The following is a 26,287-nucleotide window of genomic DNA, read 5'->3' on the forward strand; positions in this document are numbered from 1 at the left end:
TACTGCTATCCCTGTGTCGAACTCTGATTAGTTCACGTATAACCCGTGGCATATAAGAATCTAGTCAATTGATTCGAATATGATTCTTAGCGGCAACAATTACAATGCGTTCACTTCAAATTTTACCGGAACGAAAATTATGTTGAATAGACGTTAAGCTTAAATGACATAAGTTACGAAGCTTCATAAACGCGGTTCACCGCACTACGTGGAATCTTTCAAGACCGTCCCACAGGAAAACCGCGTATGTAAGTGTGGGAAGATAAACAAACTGCTCATGTAACAAATGGTCATACAGTCTGGATTTCCCTGATAACTAGACAGCTGAAAGCTCAACTAAATATATTCACTATGTAAGTGGGCAAATTCAAGAGGAACTTCCCGGTCGCTCTATAGCAAAAACAAAAGGGTTTTGTTATTGGGAATACTGTTATTTTATTATAAAAATAATACAAGCCAAACATTGCTTGTGTCGTTCAGAAATTGTAGTTTTCATCGCTTAACTGACCACGGTTTTCCAATATTCCTGAATGATTTCTCGCCATTGTTGGTTGTCAAATACAACGGTATATTCGAAGATCACTGTTATTTGGAAAAACAAACTGTTTCCCAAAATTGCCTTCCAATCACGCGTTGTTAACTCTGTAAAGAAACGTAGATTAAAAACAAATACTTAAAGAAGTAAACTGTTCCAAACCACCAAAGAATCATGACAGCTGTTATCTTCTAATGCTCAAGATTGAGAGATGATATCATTTCAGAGCGCTCTTGGATTACAGATAATATCTTTCCGTTATCTGAAGATGATCTCGTTCATCAGATGAGATTGCAATGCCTGATAATTTTTCTTTGATCACAGACTTGGATGTTACTCTGTCTTTTTTGAGGGAAATTGTTATCCTCTGAAAATAAGATCTCGTGAATGAAGAATAATAAAAAGGGGTTAAATTCGATTCACACACTAAGTTTTGTTTCCCGAGTTTTGTTGTGCAAATTTCAGTTTAACAATTCGAACTGGGATTCAGCAGGAATAGTTAACAAAGACAATTTTAACATCCAGAGACCAATTCACAATGAATCACTATGTTCACAAGAAACGTGATATAATCCAAAAGGTGATGGAACCGAGCGTGAAACTGACGATAAGTGATCAAAATGAGTGATGATAAACCGAAAATATGCATAATCACGCGAGAAAGATTATCAAAATATCGTGTTGCACCTTAATTAAAAAACAAAATAACCACTATTTCTGGGTAAACATATCACAATTGTCTCTATTTTGTGTAATTTTTCAGTTAAAATTTAGATTAGTTTTTTGCCATTTGAAATTGTTACCTTCCAGCTTTCACGTGTATGAGAGTTCAAGGATGAGTTCTTGTATGAAATTCTAAGGAGTAATTGGAAAGTGTTATGGAAAAATGTAAGACATCGTAAAATCATTTACGCACTAATTCTTCAACATTTGTGCAACATAACATAAATTATAGACGTGATGCAGAAAAGGTATACTCTATCTAGCAAGTTGTGTCGTATCGCCAACCCTATAACAGTTATTAAATTAAGGAAAATCGGATTTATGTATGTCTAATAATATATTAAAATGTATTTTCACAAACACTTTAATCATTTACAAACGCCACAGCCTGCAACAATCATTCAATAAATAATCGACAAATCTTGCACTCAATTGATCGTGAATGAATTTCCGTTTACAAATGTATGATCCCCATTTTCTCTAGCTGCTGTAGAAAATCCAGTTGAATAGGCAAGCGTTATGTCTTTGTGGTAGGGGACCCTGTACGTCTGACTTCCGGAAAGAGCCGCTGATCCAGATATACCCCCAGCTCCTACCGTAAAGCCTTGCGTCTGTGAAGCGGAATTTGATGCCCCGAAGGAACCCAGTGGTCCACTACTTTGAAACGCATTAGATTGAGCGTTGGCTGCACTGGCGCTGAAACCATTCGATCCGAATCCATGGGTAAAACTATTCGCATTTGCATTGGAGCTTGACGAACCGAATCCACTGAAAATAAGAACGTCTTATCAAAGGACTTCTACTTGAAATAAGAGGCTGAAGCATACCCGATTTGTTGGTTAATGGAATTGGCATTGGCATTGGAGGCCGAGGCTCCAAAACCCCCACCAGAATTTACGGTGGCCGTCTGAGCATTGGCAGCAGCTGCAGATCCTCCCAAGCTTCCGTTGCTGTTTCCAGCTCCCGCACCTGCGCCAGACCCAATCGATGATCCAAACCCGTGGCTCGCCGAGTTGGCACTGGAGCTTGATCCGGTGAAACTAAAGCTGCCATATGAAGTAAAGATGTATTATGTATGTAGTTTGACCAAAATAAGCAATAGTTTATAACATATTTAGGTTGAATTGTTAATTGAAAATTTTGCAAAGGCAAGAGTTTTACAGCTGATTTTCAATGGGCTGTCCATTAAAAAAGTCACGTTTATATGGCAGGCAATGTAGCAATGTATTAAGTTTATGAAAACAACGTACTCCGTACGTACATCACCAATGTTCGCACATACCGCAGTGCGAGCGGCTACGGGATTCAGAAGTAGCTCAAGAATATGCGCAGCAGTTGGAAGTAGCCCTACCAACGGAAGAGTAGCTTGGCTCCGCCACTCTTGAAGATATATATTCCTTATGTTTATTTGAAAGGCACTCTGTGTCTCTATTTTTAAATATTCTATATTTACATCACTCTCTTCTACTCTTTTACTCTCACACCGAGCAGATAGGAGAGTGCTCTGCTGTTGGTCCAATCTATTTCCATATAATCCATAGTCAATTGCTCTTGTGGTGGTTCATTTTGCCGTGTTCCTGAGTCGTATGAGGCTAGCCTTCGAAGAGGGTCAGTTTGCCTCAGTCACCATCTGATACTGACGGAGGATGGATGTGCTCCCCAAAGCACGACCCTTCGTGCGGCGTCTTCTGGTTGCTGAACGGATTTTTTTGTGGAGGAGCTGGGAATCGAACCCATGACCTTCCGCTTATGAAGCGAAATGCGTAACCTCACGGCCACGGACCCCTCAACTCTTGAAGATGGCTGGAGGCACATAGTATCCGCCATAGGTAGCACCGCAACAGCAGCACTAGGTCCAGCGTCCCCGAATCAGAGAAACGACTGGTATGACGGCGAATGCGAGCAGTTGAAGAATGAGAAGAAGGCAGCATGGGCGAGAATGCTGCAACACCGCACGAGAGCGAACGAGGCACAGTATAAACAGGCACGGAACAGACAAAACTCGATCTTCCGGAGAAAGAAGTGACATCAAGAAGAACAAGATCGCGAAGCGATGGAAGAGCTGTTCCGCGCTAAAGACACACGCAAGTTTTACGAGAAGCTTGACCGTTCGCGCAAAGGCTTTGTGCCACAAGCCGATATGTGCAGAGACTGTGACGGAAATCTTCTCACGAACGAACGTGAGGTGGCCTCCAGATCTCCAAGAGGTATGAACGGAGATTAGACGGTTCAAAAACAACATAGCCGCTGGAGTGGACCAACTACCGAGCGAGCTGCATTGGCAAGAGCGCTGCACTGGGTTATTTCCAAGATTTGGGAGAAGGAAGTATTGCCGGAGGAGTGGATGGAAGGTGTCGAGCGTCCCATCTACAAAAAGGGCGACAGGTTGGATTGCGCCAATTATCGTGCGATCACAATTTTGAGCGCCGCCTATAAGGTACTCTCCCAAATTCTATGCCACCGTCTATCACCAATTGCTAGAGAATTCGGCAACATCAGGCAGGATTTATGGGCGAACGAGCAACAACGGACCAAATATTCGCCATCTGCCAGTTGTTGCAAAAATGCCGCGAATACAATGTACCCACACATCATTTGTTCATCGATTTTAAATCGGCCTATCGATCGAGAACTGCTATGGCAGATTATGCACGAATACGGCTTTCCGGACAAACTGATAATATTGATCAAGGCGACGATGGAACGAGTGATGTGCGTAGTCCGAGTATCAGGGACACTCTCGGGTCCCTTCGAATCTCGCAGAGGGTTACGGCAAAGTGATGGCCTTTCGTGTTTACTGTTCAACATTGCGTTAGAGGGTGTGATAAGAAAAGCGAGGATAGACACGAGTGGCACGATCTTCAGAAAGTCCGTTCAGTTACTTGGATTCACCGACGACATTGATATTGTTGCACGAAACTTTGAGACGATGGTGGATACGTACATCCGACTAAGTGCCGAAGCTATGCGAATCGGACTGAACATCAAAGTGTCGAAGACGAAGTACATGATAGCGAGGGGCTCACGAGAAGACACGGCACGCCCCCACCTCGAGTTCATATTGACGGTTCGAGGTTGTAGAAGAATTCGTGTACTTGGGCTCACTGATGACCGCCGACAACGACACCAGCAGAGAAATCCAGAGACGCATCGTTGCTGGAAATCGTGTCTACTTTGGACTCCGCAGAACGCTCCGATCGAGCAAAGTTCGCCATCGCACGAAGTTAACCATCTACAAGACGCTGATTCGAAAGGTAGCCCTCTATGGGCACGAAACATGGAGCCTGCGTGCAGAGGATCAACGCGCCCTTGGTGTTTTCGAACGGAAGGTGTTGCGGACCATCTACGGCGGAGTGCAGATGGAAGACGGAACGTGGAGAAGGCGAATGAACCATGAATTGCATCAGCTGCTGGGAGAACCAACCATCGTCCACCTCACAAAAATTGGGAGGTTGCGGTGGGCCGGGAATGTCACCAGAATGTCGGGATAACAACCCGGTGAAAATGGTTCTCTAAAACAATCCGACCGGCACCAGACGACGTGGTGTGCAGCGAGCAAGATGGTTCGATCAAGTTTAGGACGATCTGCGGACCCTTCGCAGAATGCGTGGCTGGCGACGGGCAGCCTTGGACCGAATCGAACGAAGACGTCTCCTACGTACAGCAGAGGCCTCCCAGGCCTTAGCCTGACTGGTAAGGTAAGTTCATTACTTTTTGTTATACACATTATCCTTAGGAGTTCAAATATTGTCGATCTAATTTCAACAAAATCAGTACACCGTTGATCTCTGTCGGTCTTCGTTATCAATTCTTATAGAACAATTTATAATGTATAATTTATTTGTAAAATAAAAATTGAAGATCAAATTTTGGGACGAAATTGGGACCCATATCACAACGCATTTATAAAAATGAAAAATCCACTAAATTGGTTTCACATTATTCTGAAACAGGCGTAAAAAAACTTCTAGCTAACTGAATCATTTAATTGCTCAACCAAAATTTTGAAAATCCATATCAAATGCGAAGATGCAGGAAATTTCCTTCCTCCTTATAGAACATTTGAAACATTTAAATATTACTTGTAGGTTTAGCTATATATGATAGTTAATTGCTTATTTTTTCACCAATTTTGGTAACACTTTCAAAAATTGTGAATGGTTGGATGCATAACTTCAACTTTTTGATACATAAAATAGAATCATTATTAGATATCCAAAAACCAAAAAAAAAAAACATCGAATGTCTATGTTACTAACTAAATTTCTAATTTCTAATATTAAAACTAAATTATCCAGAAGACACTCAATTCAGTTTCGAACGGATCAGATTCGCCCCAGTAGATTTCACTCCGGACTACGGTACCCAAAAACTATTTTCAAATTCGAAAGATTATATTTGAAGTCAAATTACAAAAGTTACCCAACAATAAATGTAGACCTATGCATTTTTATTCAATGCTCACCCCCAATGACGGTAACATGCGGTAATGAATCAATAATAGCGAAATACCTACCCCGGGTATCTAGAATTGAAACTAGCTGATTGAACATTGGCTGCCGAAGCTGAGCCTCCCCCATTGCCGTTGACACTATTCACAGCATTAGAGTTAGCACCGGAAGACGAAACACTGGCCCTGAAAAAATATTAATCAACTGATGAAAATCGAACGCAATATATCGAATTAAAAATAATCGAATCTATTTTCTATTCCAAACATGCAAATGTGACGTTGATCAAACTAAAATAGATCAACTATAACAAGCAGCCCACTGGAATCAGTAGCTTATGTGAAACGTAAAAACTCAGACATGACTAGAATATCGAGCTCGATTTGTTACGCTTGCTCAACCTAGAGAATATAGTGAACGTTTTGTCACGGTGTGTTCTTTTAGTTTCGGCTTTAATTACCCTGGGAATCCTCCATTGAAACTTTGCGAATTGGCAGCAGCTCCTGACGCGCCTCCATAAAATCCATTATGACCGCCGCCATGTGTCGTCGTCAATGAATTTGCATTTGCTCCCGCCGCGGACCCTCCGAAACTGTGTATGTGCAAATGTGAAATCGGGACATTAAACGTGCAGAATAGCGATCCCGACCAGAATCACACAATAAGATTATCACACATTTCTAACAACAGCAGTTAAAACTAACTGAAGTCGATAAATTAATTGATAACGTAATGGCTTTGTTCTTGAGCTGTTAAATTTTTGTAACTACTAATACTAATGATACTAGGATTTGTTATACTTACTCTTGTTTTGTGTGGTGCAAATTTATGCAAATAAATATTTTAAGTGTTAACTATCAATGGTAAAATGTTTAAAACAAATAGCAATATAAAAAAAATCAAATCAAAGAAACGCTTTCTTTTACAATCTTGTTTCCCCCGTCTGGTCGGGATACGTTTGATTTTCATCATCTCTTACCCGGACTGGCCGCCAACCACTGTGACAGATTGGGCATTTGCCGCCGCGCCGCTTCCCGATTGGCCATTCTGTTGAACTGTCTGGGCTCCAGCGCCGGCTGCCGATGCCGATAAGCTGGGGAATAGAAAATGGGACGACAGGTTTCATGAATGTGTTTTGAGTTTCTCGGAAGACGTAAAACGCGTAAATAAATGATAATCTGTCGCTTTAGGCTTGATCTGAAATCTTTGAACTCTTTTTTTCGTTAGGTTTCTTAATTGACATAGGTCAATGTACCAATTGGGGAGGTAAAGGAGCAGAAGTTTTTCGCAAAATGAAATTACAACTATTAAATAGGACACATCACACGGTGTATTGGTTAGAATAAACGCCTCTCACACCGAGGATCTGGGATCGAATCCCATTTCCGAAATAGTCACTTATGACGTGAGAAGTTATTGTGACGACTTCCTTCAAGAGGGAAGTAAAACCGTTTGTCCCGAGCTAGCCCAGGGCTATAAATCTCGTTAATAATGATAAAAAAATATTTAGACCATTTCTAGGCGCGGTAAGCGTGAAGCATTAGCATGATATATTTGACAGTGCTTCAGATAGATTGAAACTATACGTTGGTCACTGAGAAACTATATTATGCGTGGCGCGAAAAATTCTCGCACCGATGATCTTAAAAACGCTTGTAGATCGCCGCAGTTACTTCAAATCGATTTGGTGTCTTTTGCGCGATCATGCCTTGGACAATCAGGAACAATTGCGCAGAAGACACCAAAACGATTTGAAGTAGCTGCGACAATCTACAAGCATTTTAAGAAGTTTTCAAGATCGCCGTCACGATAAATAATCGCGCAATGCACAGTAATAGCATGGATAATTACCACGTGATCACTCATTCTGCAGTGATTATGATCTAGAGTGCGCTGTCGCATCACTGCTGTTGGTTGTCAAACCAAAGTGATATTGATAGCTTGCAAGTGATATTGATAGTTTTAGAGCATCAGCCATCAGCTGATGTGATTGATATTAAGCAACTCTGCTCCTGACTTGCCCAACCAGTCACCCAAGTTTGAAGTTTGAATATTTTCATTTTAAGACTCACAAGTCCAATTGTAAATAAAATTACTCAGGATTTTGAAAGTAATCTCAATTGGGAAAACGTTTTCGACCATTTGTTTCGATCAAAAGCGAATAGCAAGCATATACACGTCGTAGAACAATATTATCACACAAAAATAGGCAACGCAAAATCCTTTACCATTCGAAAATATAGGTTTTTAACTTTCATTATCCGAGTTCCCCAAAAAAAATCCACCGAGGGATCCCGAACATTTTTTTTATTTTGAATTTTTTTTTTCCAAAGCCAGCTTCTCAGCTTAGAGTTCTTCTGTTTCTCATTAAGAGGAAAATAACCATCATCGTTTTACAAATTTTCAAAACCAGTTTTTTTGCTCAAATTTGAAGCAATGTTCAAGAAAATATATCATTGCATTGAACATACTATAACTAATGCAATGATAGATTTTTATAAGATTTTTTTAAAATTTGAGCGAAAAAACTGGTTTTTCATTTTTGATGATAGTTGATGATTGAATGATGGAGTCTTGAGCCTTAACTGAGAGTTTGCTTCGCCAAGCGTTCATTGATGTTTTTTTTTAGTAGTAGGCTTAAATTTCGCGAAAATCACGTGGCTCCTCCCAGTACAGTAGTTCAAAAACATGAATCTCATCAAGTAACCTATGCTGGGTGAATGAATTTTCTAAATCGATAGTGTCAATAAAGGCTCTAAATGCGGGAAATGCAACGGGAAATAGAACATTTTTCTACAGTAATTTTGAATTGCCCTTAGCAACGGGTGTTTTGCAATTTTCAAGGCTTTTTGCCTACAGCAGCGATGGGCGTGAGTTTCACTGGCTTCGTTGACTGTGATTGGCTTTGTGTGGCTACTGTAGCATTAATTTCAGATTTTTTTTCCCAACCCTGCTGTGTACTATGGCCCTCCGAACATTTAGTGGGAATGGTCCTCCGGAAATCTAGGGGGTTGGTGTCAGGCCTTGCAAGCCAGCCGTAAAAATCAAGCAATGAATTATCAACGAGAGAATTCAAACTTGAAGCTCGGTACGTGGTACTGTAAATCACTCAACTTCATCTAAGGCACACGCACTCTCGTCGACATGCTGAATGACCGTGGATTCGGCATCGTAGCGTTGCAGGAAGTAATCACTGGTGCGAACGTTTAGAGGTAACCATACCACCTACCAGAGCTGCGGCAACACACACGAGCTGGGAACAGCTTTTATAGTGATGAGTGATATGCAGAGGCACGTGATCGGGTGAGAGAATGTGTAAGTTGAGGCTCAAAGGCCGATTCTTCAGCTTCAGCATAACAAACGTGCACAGCCCTCACTGCGAAGGCACTGATGATGACAAAGACGCTTTTAAAGCGTAGCTCGAACGCGAGTGCGACAGCTGCCCAAGGCATGACGTCAAAATCGTCTTAGGAGATCTAAACGCTCAGGTTGGCCAAGAGGAGGAATTCAGACCGACTATTGAAAAGTTCTGCGCCCACCGGCTGACGAACGAAAACGGCTGACGACTAATTTATTATGCCGCCTCCAAGAATATGGCCATTCATAGCATCTACTTCCAGCACAGCCTTCCATACCGATACACCTGGAGATCACCACAGCAGACAGAACCACAAATCGGCCACGTTCTGATTGATGGACGGCACTTCTCCGACATTATCGACGTCAGGACCTATTGTGGCGCTAACATCGATTCTGGTGATGGTTAAACTGCGCTCAAAACTCTCCGTTGTTAACAACGTACAGTACCGACGGCCGCCCCTGTATGACCTAGAGCGGCTCAAGCAATTGGATGTCGCAGCTGCATACGCGCAGCACCTCGAGGCTGCATTACCCCAAAAGGGGGAGCTGGAGAACAGTGAAAGCAGCCATCAACAATGCAGCTGAGAGCAACGTCGGGTACGTGGGACGGAATCGACGGAAAGAATGCAGCGCGGGCGGTCATGCTGCAGCAAGGGACGAGTTCGTGGGAAGTTATCAAGCCGGCTTCGTAGACGGCCGATCGACAACGGACCAGATCTTTACTGTACGACAAATCCTCAAAAAATGTCGTGAATACCAGGTCCCAACGCATACCCTATTCATCGATATCAAGGCGGCATACGACAGTATCGACCATGGACGAGAACAGCTTTCCCGGGAAGCTCATGAGACTGATAAGAGCGACGATGGAAGTTCGTTTGGATCTCGCCGGGGGCTTCGACAAGGTGATGGACTTTCGTACCTGTTGTTCAATATTGCGCTAGAAGGTGTTATGCGGAGAGCCGGGCTTCACAGCCGGGGTACGATTTTTAAGAGATCCAGTCAATTTGTTTGATTCGTGGATAATATGGACATTGTCGGCCGAACATTTGGAAAGATGGCAGACCTGTACAGTCGCCTGAAACGCTAGCCAGCAAAAATTGGACTGGTGGTGAATGCGACCAAGACAAAATACATGCTAGCTAATGGAGCCGAGTGAGACAGGGCTCGCCTAGGTAGCAGTGTTACGGTAGACGGGATACGTTCAATGTGGTCGACGAGCTCATCTACCTGGACAATAACGTTAGCCTTGAAATACGGAGTCGCATCATCAGTGGAAGTCGGGCCTACTATGGCCTCCACAAGAAGGTGCGGTCAAAAAATATTCACACCCGCACCAAATGAACCATGTATAAAAAGCTCATAAGGCCGGTAGTCTTCTACGGGCATGAAACTTGGACGATGCTCGAGGAGGACTTGCAAGCACTTGGAGTCTTCGCCTAACTCTACGGTGAACCCAGTATCCAGAAGGTGGCCAGAGCTGTAAGGATACGATGGGCAGGACATGTTGCAAGAATGCCGGACAGCAACCCTGCAAATATGGTGGTCGCTTCGGATCCGGTTCGTACAAGAAAGCGTGGAGCGCAGCGAGCAAGGTGGGCGGATCGAGTGCGTATCGATTTGACGAGCGAGGAGCAGAACCGAGAATAGAGAGATGAGGCCACGAACCGAGTATTGTGGCGAGAAATTGTTGATTCAGTGTTATCTGTTTAGATGTTAACTAAATAAATGAATGAAATAAACAAGAGTGACGTCATGTTCCTCTATGTTTCACTGAAAATCAAATGTTTCAGTTTCTGCAACGGACATCTGATATCAAAAAGTAGGGACATATGACTGGTTTTTGAAGATCCTAATTTGACCACTCCCAACTTAAGATTATGGCGCTATTTAAAAAGCAAAGTAAATGCTAGAAAACCTTGGAACGAGCTCAAGGCAGACCCTTGTGCCGATATCATCGCAAAACCCCCTAAAAAGCTCAGAAGGTAAGGAAAAATGGAGCAAAAGGAGCTCATTTTGCTACGACCAATAAATGCAGCCACTTGGTTGATACTGTTTTCATGAAATAGCCCAAATAGATTGCAAAGGTTAAAAATAAATAAAAATACCTCATATATAGAAATTGATAAATATTTTACAATGTTATTCAATTACTTAAAATATGGCGCACCCTGTATTTGCTGATGTGCGCACGAATGGGAAGGTATCTTCTCGAGATATTGAAATCCTTAGAAGAAAATCTTAAAAATCTACTGTAAATTTCAGTTACTCTACTCTGCGGGGCAAGTGGGGCACATGAAATATAATTTGTTAATGTATGTACCTCATAATACTTACCGTTGCCATTAATCACACAATTAACCATATTTCAAGTTGAAAACATATATTATTTGAATATGATATCAATCTAAAATTAGTATGAAATGGTAAAACTTTCTTGATTTTAAGCTGCATACGTGTTTTAATTACTGCAGTAATTGTGAAAACCGTGTTATTGTTGTTATGCTTGTCAGAAAACCACTTTCACGGAGGATTTTTATTAATGTTTGGCTGAACAGGAAATATCTTCCATTATATTCTTGTTGAATTTTCAAATGATATATTAAAAGCATCAAAATAATTTCAATACTATTAAAAAAGACTTTGGATTGCCACTTACTACGGGGTGCCTCAATAAAATGTTTAATAAGGATTATTCAAGCTTTTTGCTAAGGCTTGGGGTATAGGGTGTTTAAGCATATATCGTTTGTTTTAATTATGAATCGTGGTTTACGGCCAACCAGCCGAGTGGAAGTTTAACAACTACCGAAAAGCTAAACATTACATATAATTTGCAATTGGATTAGATGGACAAATTGATGTGAAGATTTGCGAAAAAGTTACACGTCTTCTCAGTGAGAATCGAACTCACGACTCCCCGATCTCTAGTTGGGGCGCGTTAACCACTACGCCATGAGAGGACTCATGAACGCAGAAGTTAACCTGAATTCGATTTCAGCTCAATAATCACGTGGTCCTCTTTCGCAAAGTGCACCTCTTTCGGAAGAATTAGATGCCCATCCAGACCCAACGCTTTCTATAAGGTACAGTGGGGGAAGTGTATCAGTGGGGTAAGTGGATCATTTGTCAATATAAAGCATAAATGCTTGAATATGTTGAATGTTTTCGCACCATTGCTTCGTTTTAGGTTATATTCTTACGCTCACACTGATACTATTGCAAAACTGGTACTACACGTACACTAACACAAGCAAACTTGTTAGCTGCAAAAATTAATTAATTTCAAAATTGTTTTCCATCAATCAAAAATCCATTGCATCTCTGTCTTAAATCGAATTCTATTATTTTTTTCGACACATGGTGAGCACTTCAGTTCTAATTGAATGAATCACAATGAAAAATATGTCATTTTTATAAATAAATACAAATATATTGGACATGGTACACTTACCCCTACTTTTTAATGGGGTGGGGTAAGTGGATCAAGAATTATTATCATTTATTGGCAGATTGCTTACGAGAATTTTATTAAGCTTCAATATCCGCAAATGTTGTTTTCCTTTATTTTCTTTCATTCCCAGCTTGAACTTGTCAAATTGACCATAGAAAATTTGAATTAATCCACCTAAAAGTTTTTTTTAACCTTTCTGGCATATAAAAAAATAAAAAGAATAATAATTTCAAAATGTACACGAAACTTTTCATGTTTTATCTAAGTTGAGTTGTAAAAGAGCAAAATATACTAATTTTCCAATTGAACGCTTAGTATCGTACCTTATTTGACCATAGAAATTGTTCTAGACAGATGATACACATATGTTTATAAATAAAATAGAAGTATTCCAGTTTGTTATTCCAAAGTAAAAGTAACTAATATTTTTAAACTAAGAGTGTTCTTCGAAAATATCGTTAGGAATAATCCAACAATACTTCTGTATAACTTATGCATATAAATGGATGAATTTTCTCCAAATTTTTCTAGAGTCAATGTTTTTTTTTGTTAGATTTAGTATGAACTAATATATACATACTTTTTATTATATTTTGATTAAATAAAGGAACTTTTTTTAATTTTAAAGTATTATAATGTAACATTACTAGCACTAATAACAAGAACGAGAGTAATATCATTTTTATTAGACATAATCATACCACATTTGTTTCGAGAACAGATTTTTTTAATTGGTGATCCACTTACCCCACCATGGTGGTACAAGTGGATCATTTGGTGTAAATTTTTAAGTCTCTCTTACTCAATACATAACAATCAGAAAAATAAAAATAAATGATGATTTGAAGTATAATAGTCCCTCATTTGTTATCCACAGAAAAAAGTTTGAATTACATTATTCACGTTAGCTGTACATAACAATGAAGTTAATGATTGATTTTTCTGTATCCACTTACCCCACGGTACCTTATATATCCAATGCCTAGCCCGAGAGCGCATTGTTTTTTAGGTATAGGAATAGCACACTACACTAGCCAGCAACTGCGCTGGCTGAGGTTTCTATTGTGTGGGCTTCCAATGGGTCGCGACGTTCTCAAACGACCGGTTACGGAACATGAGTCCGTTGCTCGATAAATACTTGTTTTAATTATGAATCGTGGTTTACGGCCAACCAGCCGAGTGGAAGTTTAACAACTACCGAAAAGCTAAACATTACATATAATTTGCAAATGGATTAGATGGACAAATTGATGTGAAGATTTGCGAAAAAGTTACACGTCTTCTCAGTGAGAATCGAACTCACGACTCCCATTGGAAGCCCACACAATAGAAACCTCAGCCAGCGCAGTTGCTGGCTAGTGTAGTGTGCTATTCCTATACCTAAAAAACAATGCGCTCTCGGGCTAGGCATTGGATATATATAGAAAGCGTTGGGTTTGGATGGGCATCTAATTCTTCCGAAAGAGGTGCACTTTGCGAAAGAGGACCACGTGATTATTGAGCTGAAATCGAATTCAGGTTAACTTCTGCGTTCATGAGTCCTCTCATGGCGTAGTGGTTAACGCGCCCCAACTAGAGATCGGGGAGTCGTGAGTTCGATTCTCACTGAGAAGACGTGTAACTTTTTCGCAAATCTTCACATCAATTTGTCCATCTAATCCAATTGCAAATTATATGTAATGTTTAGCTTTTCGGTAGTTGTTATATATCGTTTCCTTTCGCAGGCTGTTGTAATGTTGATCGATTCTACTTTTTTTGAACATCATAATAAACTAATACGGACAGTAATTTATGGAATTACGGTCGATTGGCAAAAAAAACTCTCAATTAATAACAAAGTGTTCAACAAGCTATAAGCTGGTAAGCAGGCTATGTCCCAGTAGAAGTGTAATGCCTGACAGAAGAAGTCGATTGTTTATACATTCTAACCATAAAAGGAAACAGTGCCCGGATCTATATACTTCCACAGTACGAATTAGTATCCAACAGTCGAACCTCCAGCATATCTAACCGAACAAGTGTCCTATGGCTCATTAAATCCTCTAAACCAGTGATTCCCAAAGTGAGCGAACTCACCCTCCTGGGCAATTTTTAGGTTCAGGGGGGCGAAAAATTGTAAAACTGAATTTGGGGGGCGAAAATGTTAGAAAGGGGGCGAACGCAGAAGCAATTGAAAAACAAAAATAGATTCAAAGTTTGTAAGAGATAATCATATTTAATGATACCATACACACCTGAGGATGTATTTATTTGACACCTAACTATTTCATCGGTTCTTTACTTCTAAACGCGCTTGTTTGTAAATTATGATATACAAATTTTACGATTGTCTTTAAGATCTGAATGGTTTTTGCCAAAAATAATATTGAATGCATTTTGAAAGCAGAAAATATGTGAGAACTTTTGACGATGTTTGAAATTTCTTAGACAACCAAAATGTACGTATAACGAAATCACCTGGAGGCTTTGCACGTGCAACATTTTACTTGTGTTACTTTAGATGTCGTAAAAAGGCCTTCTACGTACAAAAGTGGAGGCGATATACGTCCATATGTAATGTGATGAATAATAGCATACAATGCGAGTGTATAAATTCTCTACCGAACTAACCTGTGATCTTATGCGACTTAAATTATGATAACAAATGTTGATATGACAGCTGCTACGGATTGATTCGACTTACTTTGTACCAGTGTACGGGACGAAACAAAATGTGCAAATGAACTCAGAAAAAAGCGTTTTATGCGAGGAAACTCATCAATCTGACGATTTTATCCACCGCGTTTTGCGGGTTTGATGTAATTTGTATGCATAAACAAGTGGTTTCGTGATCTTTGATGCGACTTCTGGTTGTTTGGGTTATTTCCAAGTCCAAAGTAAAGTTTGGTGAATTTTTGTTAGGAGATCTTTTGAATATGCCAGCTTAAGGTGTAAATGAATCGAAGCCAAAGTTCAAATTTTCAAGAGCACGAATCTGGAGAACCAAACACCCGTTTGAGCTGAAAACCTAATCGATTTGTCACCACCAGCTAGTGACTAATCGATTAAGTTTTCAGCTTGAACGGAAGTTTGGTTCCGTGATCTTGAAAATTTGAACTTTGTCCTCGATTCCTCTTCATCCTTAGTTTCTATTATTTCTCACGCATTTGTTAAACAACTCATTTTGATATTTTGTTGACACGCATTCTAATCAGTATTTATAGTACGAATCATTTATAAAAAAATGTATGTGACATTGGTGATCAAAAATTGGGGTCCAATGATAAAATCACTGAATATCATATACGTATATCACTCTACTTAAAAATAGGCCTGAGCGACAGAAAAATTGCATGTATCTAAGCTTCAAAAAATCAAAATTGAACGTTATATTTTAGTGAATGAAGAGTTGAAGAAATTCTGGGTTTACTGATATTTTTTATATATTGTTTCCAGTACAGCCAAAAATGTATTACTCAAAATTTCGTAAATTTATTTCAACAACTTAAAAAAAATGAAAAAAGCAGGAAATGAGCCGAAACTTTACCGATGACGCGCATTAGCCAGGAAAGGAGATTTGTTGATACAAAAACAATTGATATATATGATATATATTGCATGACATTTTATGGAAATACAAGTAGAAGACACTTTTTTGGGGTATTTCTATTGAAGCGTTGTGTTTGACTACTACACTCTTTAAATTTGACCAATTTTCGGTATACTTATGATTAGATGTTGATCTATATTTCAACTTAAGTTTCATGCCTAATGCAAATGTTCAAACTTCATATCAGGGGGGCGATTCAAAAATATATTAGTCCCAAGGGGGCGAAAGTCAAAAAAGTTTGGAAAACACTGCTCTAAACCATAAAGGAAATTTTGTTTTTTTTACAAAATGATACCTAATATATATGTAAATATATTTATTTCATGAACTTTTATTTGGAACTAGTGATCCCGGTAAACTTCGTCTTGCCATCAAGTAGGCTGTTGAAAAATGTCATGAATTCTCCCGTACAAAACGACATGCTAGTTCTCTCCCATTTTACCGAATTTTGCAATAACTTTCCTTAACTTTTTCTCCATACAAACAAGACGAAACCTTTGAAGAAAGTGAGAGTCAAAGAATTGTGCAAATCTGTTTTCCAGTTCTCAAGCCATTTCGTGACATACAAACACCATTCCATTTTTATTTATATAGATTGAAGCTTTCGTTGAGCTTAAAACCAATGAAACTGTCTTTCACAATAATTACATTTAAAAATAATATACTCTAAATAAAAATAAAATTAAAATAAATGTTCGGGATCCCTTGGTGAATTTTATTGGGTAACACGTCAAATGAAAGCTATAAACCACACGCCGTGCTATAACAATCACATTCCAAACTGAGTTATAAAATCTAGAATTATTGTTGATTTTTTTTTATTTTAATAAGTTTGAAAACTTGATAAATACCAAATGATGTTATTTTAACTTAAGGAGCTACTGATAGGCAATTCCATTCAAGTTTTCTTGATAAAATATTACTGAGAGTGAAGATTTTTGTAATTTTACAAACCTTGGGTTTGTTATTGAACATCATCGCAATAAAATTGTTTGCTATCAATTTTTTATTCAATAAATTATTAAGCTCTTCAAAACAACGTTATGAAATGCATTCACTACTAAAATAATTCAGTTTTTTATTGTGTAGGTGTTGTTCATAGAAATGTTTGCATTGATTTTTGGTGCTTTGCCTCTTATTATCTACCTATGTATGAAGAGCTTACTACAGTATGATAATATTTAATTTTAATATCTTAGTATGGTATTCATTTGTTATACTTTTCGGGTTCGGGTTGGGGGACTGATTTGGAAGAACTTAAAGCTATTATTGAAAATTTCAAAATATGAAAATTCCTCGTGATGATGAAAATTTATACATGCTCATCAAAAACTTAAGGTTAGTAGCGTATTGTTTTAGTTCATTATATAACCAATATTTTGAGTTGGCGGAATATCATCACAAATGTAAAAATTACAAGATTGAACCAAAATTACAACCGGACAGAAATCCTACCGAAGCTTCTAGCTATCGTCCAATCAACTTGCTTTTCAACCATTACACAGCGTAACGAAAATGACATTTTTGCGTATGTCAAGGATCATGTCCATGTGTCTCTAGTAGAATTGGGGGCGCTGAATCTGATGCCGTTTCCAGAAATGTCCCAGCACGTCACAATTTTTAGCTGCGGGTCGCCAAAGTTGTATAAAACACTGGTTTCATTGATGTTCACATGAAATTTAAAGTATAATTTAACAACTTTTCTATGATCTATTCCACCAAGCATGCAGAATGCGGTATTTTAGTGCTTGAGACAAAAACCTGTTCTGCAATGTTACACTTATCGAAAATTGGAAATGTTTGTACAAAATTATGGTCCAATCCCTTTGTAGAAAGTTCTTCTTTTATGCAATTGGGTCCTAAAATTTTTAATGAAATCTTGTTTTTATTTAATAACACGAAAGAGCATGTTACTGTAACTACTTTAGCAATTTTTCTCGCTCAAATAATGGCTATATCATGTTTAAACTTTAATTTAAAAATTTGGTCCATTAATGAACCTTGACACGTTTGATCATGTTTGCTTAGTCGACAAAAACACCACAGGGGTTTTAGTTCGACCACTGGGGTTGTTCCTATCTGACATATCATAAGGAACACGGAAAACAAAATACACCCAATATTTGAGTTTAAGCCAAAGGATGTGGCAAAATCTAAAAAAAAAAATTTTTTTTTGAGCTTAAACCAACGGAAAACATTAGAAAATTGAGTAAACATGTGTTTTTGGCCTAAACTTAAGCGTTTGGCACTAAAATTGAGACAGGTCTTTAGGACCCTATTTGCATGTAAGGCGGTCCCCGCGTAAACAAAGACCCCGTAGCTTATAAGATTGGATTTAATTGCTTCCCTATTAAAATGTGAGCAACCATGGGTCCACATAATTTTTATTTGGGTTAATGTTCGAGTGGATGCATTATGAATGTTGTTATTTTGGTTTTATTTATTCAAACTGTAGTTTTGTAAGATAAACAGTAATCATTCAATGAGATCTTTGACGAAAAGGCATATTTTCTATTTTTGATTCATATTTACTGAAACGTAAATGGACCCAGATAGTCGTAGCGGTAAACGCGCAGCTATTTCAGCAAGACCAAGCTGAGGGTCGTGAATTCGAATCCCACCGGTCGAGGATCTTTTCGGTTTGGAATTTTTCTCGACCTAAAAGACACGGACACCGTCTTCAGCCATTTAAGTGCACAGACTGTAACTTAACACTAGACAACGGACAAGCATGCTCCAGTGGATCAGCCGCGAAACATTCCTGACGAAAAGTTTTAATGGCTGAAGCGGGAATCGAACCCACACCCCATGACACGATGTTAAAATGCTAGACGACACTAACCGCACGGCCACGAGGCCCACAATTCCCAGGGCATAGAGTATATAGATTTATCTTCGCACCTGCCACACGATATACGCATGCAAAAATGGTCATTGGCATAGTAAGCTCTCAGTTAATAACTGTGGAAGTGCTCATAAGAACACTAAGCTGAGAAGCAGGCTCTGTCCCAGTGGGGACATTACGCCAGAAAGAAGAAGAAGAAGAAGAAGGAACGTAAATATTGTAAATGTTTCCCATAAGGCGAGTTGCCATATGTATGTTACGAATACGAGATTCCTGAGGTAATTCTCATATGAATATTTTTCTTCTAAAAACTACTTACCCCACATTATCAGATGGGAAAAATACTGTATTAGTATTTTCAGGATGCTTGGTTGGAGTCGTCGTTTTCGTGGGATTCCGCCGGGATGGACGACTAGCAGAAAACAAAAATTCGTCTAGTAATGCACATGCTCACATTTTTATCTGATCAATACTAACCCGAAAAATAGTCCGCCTATCTCACGCCCAATGTGGACAGCTCCTCGCACAATAGCTTCATCCAAATCACCATCATCATCATCATCAAGATCCGTAAATCTCACAGGACTACTTTGAACACTGGACAAAAGCAGTGCAGTTAAGTATATTGAAGGGAAAACTAGCACGCACTTCATTTTCACAACCGACAAACAAACTTCCACGGAGTTACAGAGCAGACTAATCCGTATTATGACTTTACGTTCTTTAGATCAGTTCCGTTCTGCTCGATAGATCGAAAATTACTAACGGAACTGTAGACAATATGCGTGGGTTGAAGCTTTGCCAACTTCTTCCACTCTTATTCCGCCCAGGAAAGGTATACCTTAGCTAATGGTTTCGTTGAATTGATTTTCAAATAAGTACACGTACGCGTGACAATCGATCAATATCCTATACATCATCAGTGGTAGGCTCGCACGTACGATCAGAGCACGAAGGCTTACCAATCACAATTAATGGCGCTGTCCTTAACTGGTCAGTAACGCCGGTCGGTCAGTAAAGTACGACTACTGATAATTACAGCTTGGTGGCATAATCGGAAAGTCCCAAGATCTAGAACTAGGAAGCAGCTTAGCGTCAACAAACGATCCAGCAGGAAAAGTTTCGGCGCCGTTGATATAGATAGAACGATCTATTTACAAAATTCTAAATAAGTTATGCACTGTTTCTACACTGGTTAAATCGAAACTTTCCTAGTTATTGAAGGTTTCACACAGAAAGACAAAATATCGCGTGACCTAAAAAGATTTTAAGACTTCACAAAATTACTGTTTTACAGTCCATGAGTAAACCATTCAACCGTCATCGCTGTTATGTTTCATTGTGTACAGGATCTTGAACAATGATTCATTCTTCTTTATGGCGACCTTGAATACTTCATCGTAATTTCGTACTTGTTTTGGACATTAATGATCCTTTGTTTCGATTCGGTGATCACGATTTGAATCCGCCTCGAAGTTCCGTTAACAGGTGCATGGTGCACTCGGCGGAGAACACGGGATTTGTCTATCCGAATGCAGAGTTGAAGAAGAACGAAATGATAGAGAATAACGATCTCCACTTTTTGTGACATGAAATTTGCTTGAAAAATTCGTTTTTCAGGATATCGAGCTACTTAATTCGAAAGTTCTTATTTTTCTTTTATTAGTATCATTTTAACCCGTATAGGCCTGAGTGAAAGCAAAAATGCTAAAACCCTCACCACTCAGCGAATACTAAACGGATTCAAATAATATTTTGTCAGTATACTGGCTCACATATCTAGTTTCTAAAAGTGGCCAGAGGATTTCGAAAATGTTCCTGTGGCCGAAGTTATTCCGGTGGCTCACTGGGTCAGGTCGGATGCAAAGGGTGTCGTGGTTTTGTGCCCCTGTGGGTAGGCAAATTTCAAGTCACATATAATTTCCGGAATCGTCTATAATGTGGCCACTTTACCAAGGAGTTTTAAGTGAAACGCATCAGTGTAAAACTTTTGAGAAATGATTTAATTGGATAACCTTATGTATTGCATTTTTTTTATCCTTCAAATGATCATTTTCGTGTCCCCGGGCGCCTCAAATTTACGATAAAGTGGTCAATTTGTATGTAAACATCTGTGTCAACATTATGGGAATGCTTTTCAGTAAACTGCTATGTTCGATTTCTACTTCAAGAAAACTGAAACGGTTTAATATCTAACAAATCTATAGCCGGTTCTTCCGGGTATTAAGTCCGAGAAGCCAAATCTGGTACTCTCTAAACGGTGAAAATCTTTTGATTTGGGATGTTGAGTATCAGATTTTAATGATTTATGCAAATTAAAATTATTGCCATTACAAATAAATAAAGTTAACTTGTCATGTCCCAAAAAATCGCCCTTTTTTACCCGACTTGACCCAGTGACCCACTGGAATAACTCCGGCCACAGGAATATTCCAGAGTTCCTCTGGCCACTTTTAGAAACTAGATATGTGAGCCAGTATACTGACAAAATATTATTTGAATCCGTTACGTATTCGCTGAGCGGTGAGGGTTTTAGTATTTTTGCTTTCACTCAGGCCTATACGGGTTAATCATTACATTGAGGAGGTAGGATCCGTCATTGGTTTCGGAATGTTCAAATGCAGTTTTTCCGTTCAAAATCAAGAAAATGTATACGATACAGAGGTCACTGAATTCTATTCTGCAACCGAAACACAGTGAACACATTTTCATCGAAGAATAGGGTGCAGGGCTATTTGGGCACTTAAATGATTCTTTTTGACACGGGGGTTTTTCTTAGCTTAATTATCTGAAACTTTGCAATAAGAATACGACGCATATGATGGCCATATATTAGCTTAATAGCTTTCAAAAAACCGAAGTTATTATTATTTATCTTTATAAGGGAGATTTTCAGCCCTTGGCTGGTTCATCTCCGAAAAACCGAAGTTATCAAAAGTGCCAAGAATAGGATCCGGCTCCTTATTGAGTTTTAAACAGAAAAACTTATGACGAATCTTTGAACGTTATTTTTTTTAATAGCTAAGGGTTTCTGTTTTGGGCAAAACTATTATTCTAATTTGGCGAAACTAAATCAAGCAATTATTAGTATTTTGATGACAATACAATAAAATACATTTCGTTTACCGCAGCAGTTCAGAATTTTAACAAATGAATTGAATTCACCGTCTCATCTGCAATCGTTTTTTTAATAGACTTTACATGTCTTTGATTAACAATAACAGTTTTGTTACAAAACTTTAAGATTTTTTTAAATTTGTTCATTTTGTTGGGAAATTGTGCTTATAGTTTCAATCAATGTTGGATCATTAGGATTAGTAGGAGCAAAAATGTGTGATAGTAGGATGAATAAATTATAGTTAAAAAATATTGTGAAGACCTGAGACGAGACTCGCGAAGACGGTCTTCTTTTTCTGTGATTGCTGAGTTTTTTTCTTATTCCACTTTGTGTTTATACCAATTATGCGCATGCTGTTCAAATCCTCACATGAACCTCTCAGCGAAATATGATTGAGTTTGCAACACATCGAATCATAAATAGCCGTTTGAGTGAAATTTCATGCCAGCAAACGTAGCAGACATTTGAAATAATTAATCTTCTGCTTAGATTTATCATCAACTTTGGAAAAAACTGCTCCGCCGACTGAGGGTTTTAATAACAGTTTACTTTGAACACAATACTTTTCACTTTTTCAGCCATAAAAACGGTGGCCTGCATTTGACGTTTCGTGAGAGGGGAATCTGGGCTGCATATGACGTTGATATTTTTCCTCTTCGCGAGTCTCTCTCAGGTGAAGACCAACTGTGGTAAAAGTGGGAGAACAATTTGAATTGGATGGGTGATGCAAGCCAATAGTGGTTATCACGCCTAATGGTATGGGTGCCCTAGTGTAGATGTAGTTGTGAACCTTAGAGGAAAACAATATGCACTCAGTCTCGAAAAACACCCAGAAACCGAGTTTAAATTTTTCAAATTGGGTAATATTTACATATGCATTTTGATGAGTCTGCAAAGCGTGTGCAAGTTTCTTTGAGGAAAACAAAAACAATCTGTGTATGACGAGCGTACACTGTAAACTCGGCATTACCCTTTAAAGAATAAAAAATGCCCATTTTTTGCTGATATATGCAGCTGTCAAAATAAAGGGTATTTAAAATTTTCCAATAATGGGTATTTTGTGCCCATTTACATATTCCGTTCATTTACTCTTTAATGGGTGAAAAATTTGTTGACAACAATCGGTCGGACATGTAGCAGTGTTCGAGAAACTTCGGAGTTTTTTTTTTCCATAACAACAAAATAAGTTAGCAGAAATGCGGGAAGGTCCAAGGTAGGTACATGAATTGCTTTTATTGCCGTGTCGCATCTATTAATCAATCTTATTTTACAGGATGCTTTGGCTGCAGAGTACAATCCCGTATGAATGTTCTGGTCTACAGGAATTTCCAGCCCCATTTACCAGTTCTAAAAAGAAACTCAAACCCTGATGGATATTCAATGATATTATACTTTATGATGCATTGAATAAAAATATGTGTTTATGAGATTTTACTTTTAATTATTCTATGAAAATCAATAATTAAAATATACTACATTATCATCTATAAAATAAGAGTAAATTTTACTCTGTTTTTTGCAAAATAAGTTTTGGATAATGGGTAAAATTTACTCGTTGATCTGACGTACAAGCCGTTTACTCTTTAAAGAGTAAAGGCCCTTTACTCTTTTTATGAGTTAAACTAGTTTCTTTTTTACCCTTTAAAGGGTACTTTGGTCTTACAGTGTATGCTAGTCTACGTGTGTTCAAATGTCACTAAGCTCTATATGGAAGGAACATGGAGGAAACAAGAAACGGAGGAAAATGCATTAGTACATCGGCGTATGTACAACAGAGTCGTGTCGTGAGTGAGCGTGTTCAAAGTGCCATAGAAAATAATCTGGAATGAACGACATCTTGTGCTATTTGAAGTTCGTTCATGTAATAGATCCTGCCTGACGATATTCCAATGGTTAAACATTAAAACCGCTCTCGTATTTTTGTGATTTTTTCAAAATCCTCAGCTCACGTTGCACGATCGGCCAAATCAACGTTTCCGTTGATATGCCAAACATCTCTCATGGAATAAGTCGCAAACTGGGGACGGACCTGGTGTAGTGATTGGAACACACGCCTCTCACGCCGAGGACCTGGGATCGAATCCCATCCCCGAGATAGTCACTAAAAATTCAGTAACGACTTCCTTCGGAAGGGAAGTAAAGCCGTTGGTCCCGAGATGAACTAGCCCAGAGCTAAAAATCTCGTTAACCCCTCTACCAGCAGCTTCATTTTTTACCGCAAGAAAAAAAATTCAAATCGCGATAACTTTTTTGTTTCTCAGTATTTTTGCACCATTTTTCACAAGTTCTCAAAAAAATCTTCTAGTTTGAGGATCCGTGTCGATATTGATGATTGGTGATCTTGTTTTAAAGATATTCCAATGTTCCTTGGGGGACCGACATTTTACATACAAGATGTCTTAGGCGGCCATTTTGTTTTACGTCAACTTATCGAAAAAGTAAAATGTGGGCTATACAATGCCATATAATAAGGAGCTACTCTGAAAAAATCATACAAATTGGTTAAGAATTCTTAGAGATATCTGAAAATTACGATATGAGGTTTTTTGAAGTTTTCAAGATCTTTATTTGGTCAGCTTGGTACCAGCAACATAAATGCTCATTACTTAAAGACGGCTGCTCCAAATTGCTTCATTTTTTCACAACATACTCTCATTAATGTATTGTTCCAAAGAGTGAACATCTGAATACGTTAAAAAATATGTAGCCTAAGATATATACGTGGGTTATGATTAAGCTTCGATCCCCCAAGGAATTTCGGAATATCTCTGGAACCAGATGACCAATGATCAATATCAACACGGATCCTCAAACTGGAAGAGTTTTTTGAGAACTTGTGAAAAAATGGTGCAAAAATACCGAGAAACAAAAAAGTTATCGCGATTTGAATTTTTTTTCCTGCGGTAAAAAATGAAGCTGCCGGTAGAGAGGTTAATAAAGATAGAAAAAAAAAATCGCAAACTAATTCCAACGGCAGAATTTTATTTCACGAGTGCTCTTCAGGGTACAGTCGAATTTCGTTCGTTGCACTATCTTTAAGTGGGCTACGTTTTAATTGGGCTCCCGTTAGTTGGGCTATAGCCCACCGAAAACGAAGGCAAACGTCATTTTCTGACATAAGACACAATTTATCAATGTTGGTAGCTCTGTTTTTCCTTTGTTCTATGATATTTGACAGTTCGAAACTCAGCCCGATTAGTGAAAGTCTTCCACTAAGTGGGCTACAGGTTTCCACTAAGTGGGCTATGAACGAAAGTTGACTGTATTTATCAATTTAATACCCTGATAGTCGTACATGTTTTTCCTCTCCTAGAAACCCTTCTACGATTGATTTGATCTTAACCGACTCCAGTCACCTTCGTTGCCAACTGGCTACTCATGCTGATGTTGATTCTGATCATGTCCCTGTTACATTTCAAATATCCCATGAAGCGATTCTCAATCGTATCAACTCCATTTTCTATTATTTTCGAGCTGACCGGAATTTATACGAAACATATAATATCGATAGCAATCTTGATATTAACATTTCTTTACAAACAAAACTTGATATTGACAATGCTTTCGAAACTTTAACAAATTCCATTGTTCAAGCCAGAGGCATTGCAGTCCCAAAATGTGAAGTAAAATTTGAATTCGTGATTATAGACGACGATCTTAAGCTCTTGATCCGTCTTGAAAACTTGAGAAGGTAATTTCAACGCACTCGCGATCCTGCTATGAAAGTGATATGACAGGATCTGCAAAAAGAAATTAAAAAACGGTTTTCTCAATAAGAATCAAAAATATTGAAAAGAAAATTTCTCAATTGGACGCTGGCACTAAGTTCTTTTGGGCTTTGAATTTAAAATAAAAAAAAAAACTACAAAGCCAATTCCGGCCTTGAAATAGGAAGAGAATATTAGGGGATGCGATTATATTTTAAGGACTTCTCTAAGTACTTACCAACAAAATTCTCAAACAGTACCACGAGAACTTTCAGATCAACAATACATTCAAATCAATAGAGTTATGTGATATAAAAACATATTTATTACTCCATTTCTAAGAGAGCTGTCTGCAATCCACCGGGTAATATTCAGAAAACTTATTTAAGAATTACCTAAAGACACAGACAAACAGACGTCACACTTCATCGATTACCTTTTTAAAGGTCGATTGAAAAACATTTTAGATGGTCAATCCACCACCCGCACTGCTCGCATCGTTTTTGTG

The 26,287-nt window shown here is 38.5% G+C and overlaps 1 protein-coding gene across 3 annotated transcripts; it reads right to left on the reverse strand.

The window, feature by feature from the left end:
• Nucleotides 1–1,604: 1,604 nt before the first annotated feature.
• On the reverse strand, nt 1,605–26,257 carry LOC110676130 (uncharacterized transmembrane protein DDB_G0289901-like). 3 transcript variants are annotated; one of them, XM_021842790.1, is made up of 7 exons: nt 19,432–20,581; nt 19,274–19,366; nt 6,689–6,802; nt 6,170–6,301; nt 5,775–5,894; nt 2,086–2,304; nt 1,605–2,026 (listed from the first exon to the last, which is right to left on the reverse strand). In XM_021842790.1, the coding sequence occupies exons 1-7, from the start codon at nt 19,605–19,607 to the stop codon at nt 1,687–1,689; spliced, it is 1,194 nt and encodes a 397-aa protein (XP_021698482.1). In that variant the 5' UTR covers nt 19,608–20,581; the 3' UTR covers nt 1,605–1,686. The 3 variants fall into 3 exon arrangements, with proteins under 3 accessions (XP_021698482.1, XP_021698484.1, XP_021698483.1); XM_021842792.1 differs by lacking the exons at nt 19,274–19,366; nt 19,432–20,581 and adding an exon at nt 26,216–26,257; XM_021842791.1 differs by lacking the exon at nt 6,170–6,301 and having other exon boundaries at nt 19,432–20,591.
• Nucleotides 26,258–26,287: the final 30 nt, after the last annotated feature.

This window comes from Aedes aegypti, chromosome 2, assembly GCF_002204515.2.
Source record: "Aedes aegypti strain LVP_AGWG chromosome 2, AaegL5.0 Primary Assembly, whole genome shotgun sequence".
In the NCBI taxonomy this organism is placed as follows: domain Eukaryota; kingdom Metazoa; phylum Arthropoda; class Insecta; order Diptera; family Culicidae; genus Aedes; species Aedes aegypti.

Coding starts and splice junctions, on each gene's coding strand:
- LOC110676130 (XM_021842790.1), bottom strand. CDS start 19,607: ATGAAGTGCGTGCTAGTTTTCCCTTCAATATACTTAACTGCACTGCTT. Junction 6,803..19,273: donor TTCCCATCTGATAATGTGGG/GTAAGTAGTTTT, acceptor TCTATTCCCCAG/CTTATCGGCATCGGCAGCCG. Junction 2,027..2,085: donor TCCATTAACCAACAAATCGG/GTATGCTTCAGC, acceptor TCTTATTTTCAG/TGGATTCGGTTCGTCAAGCT.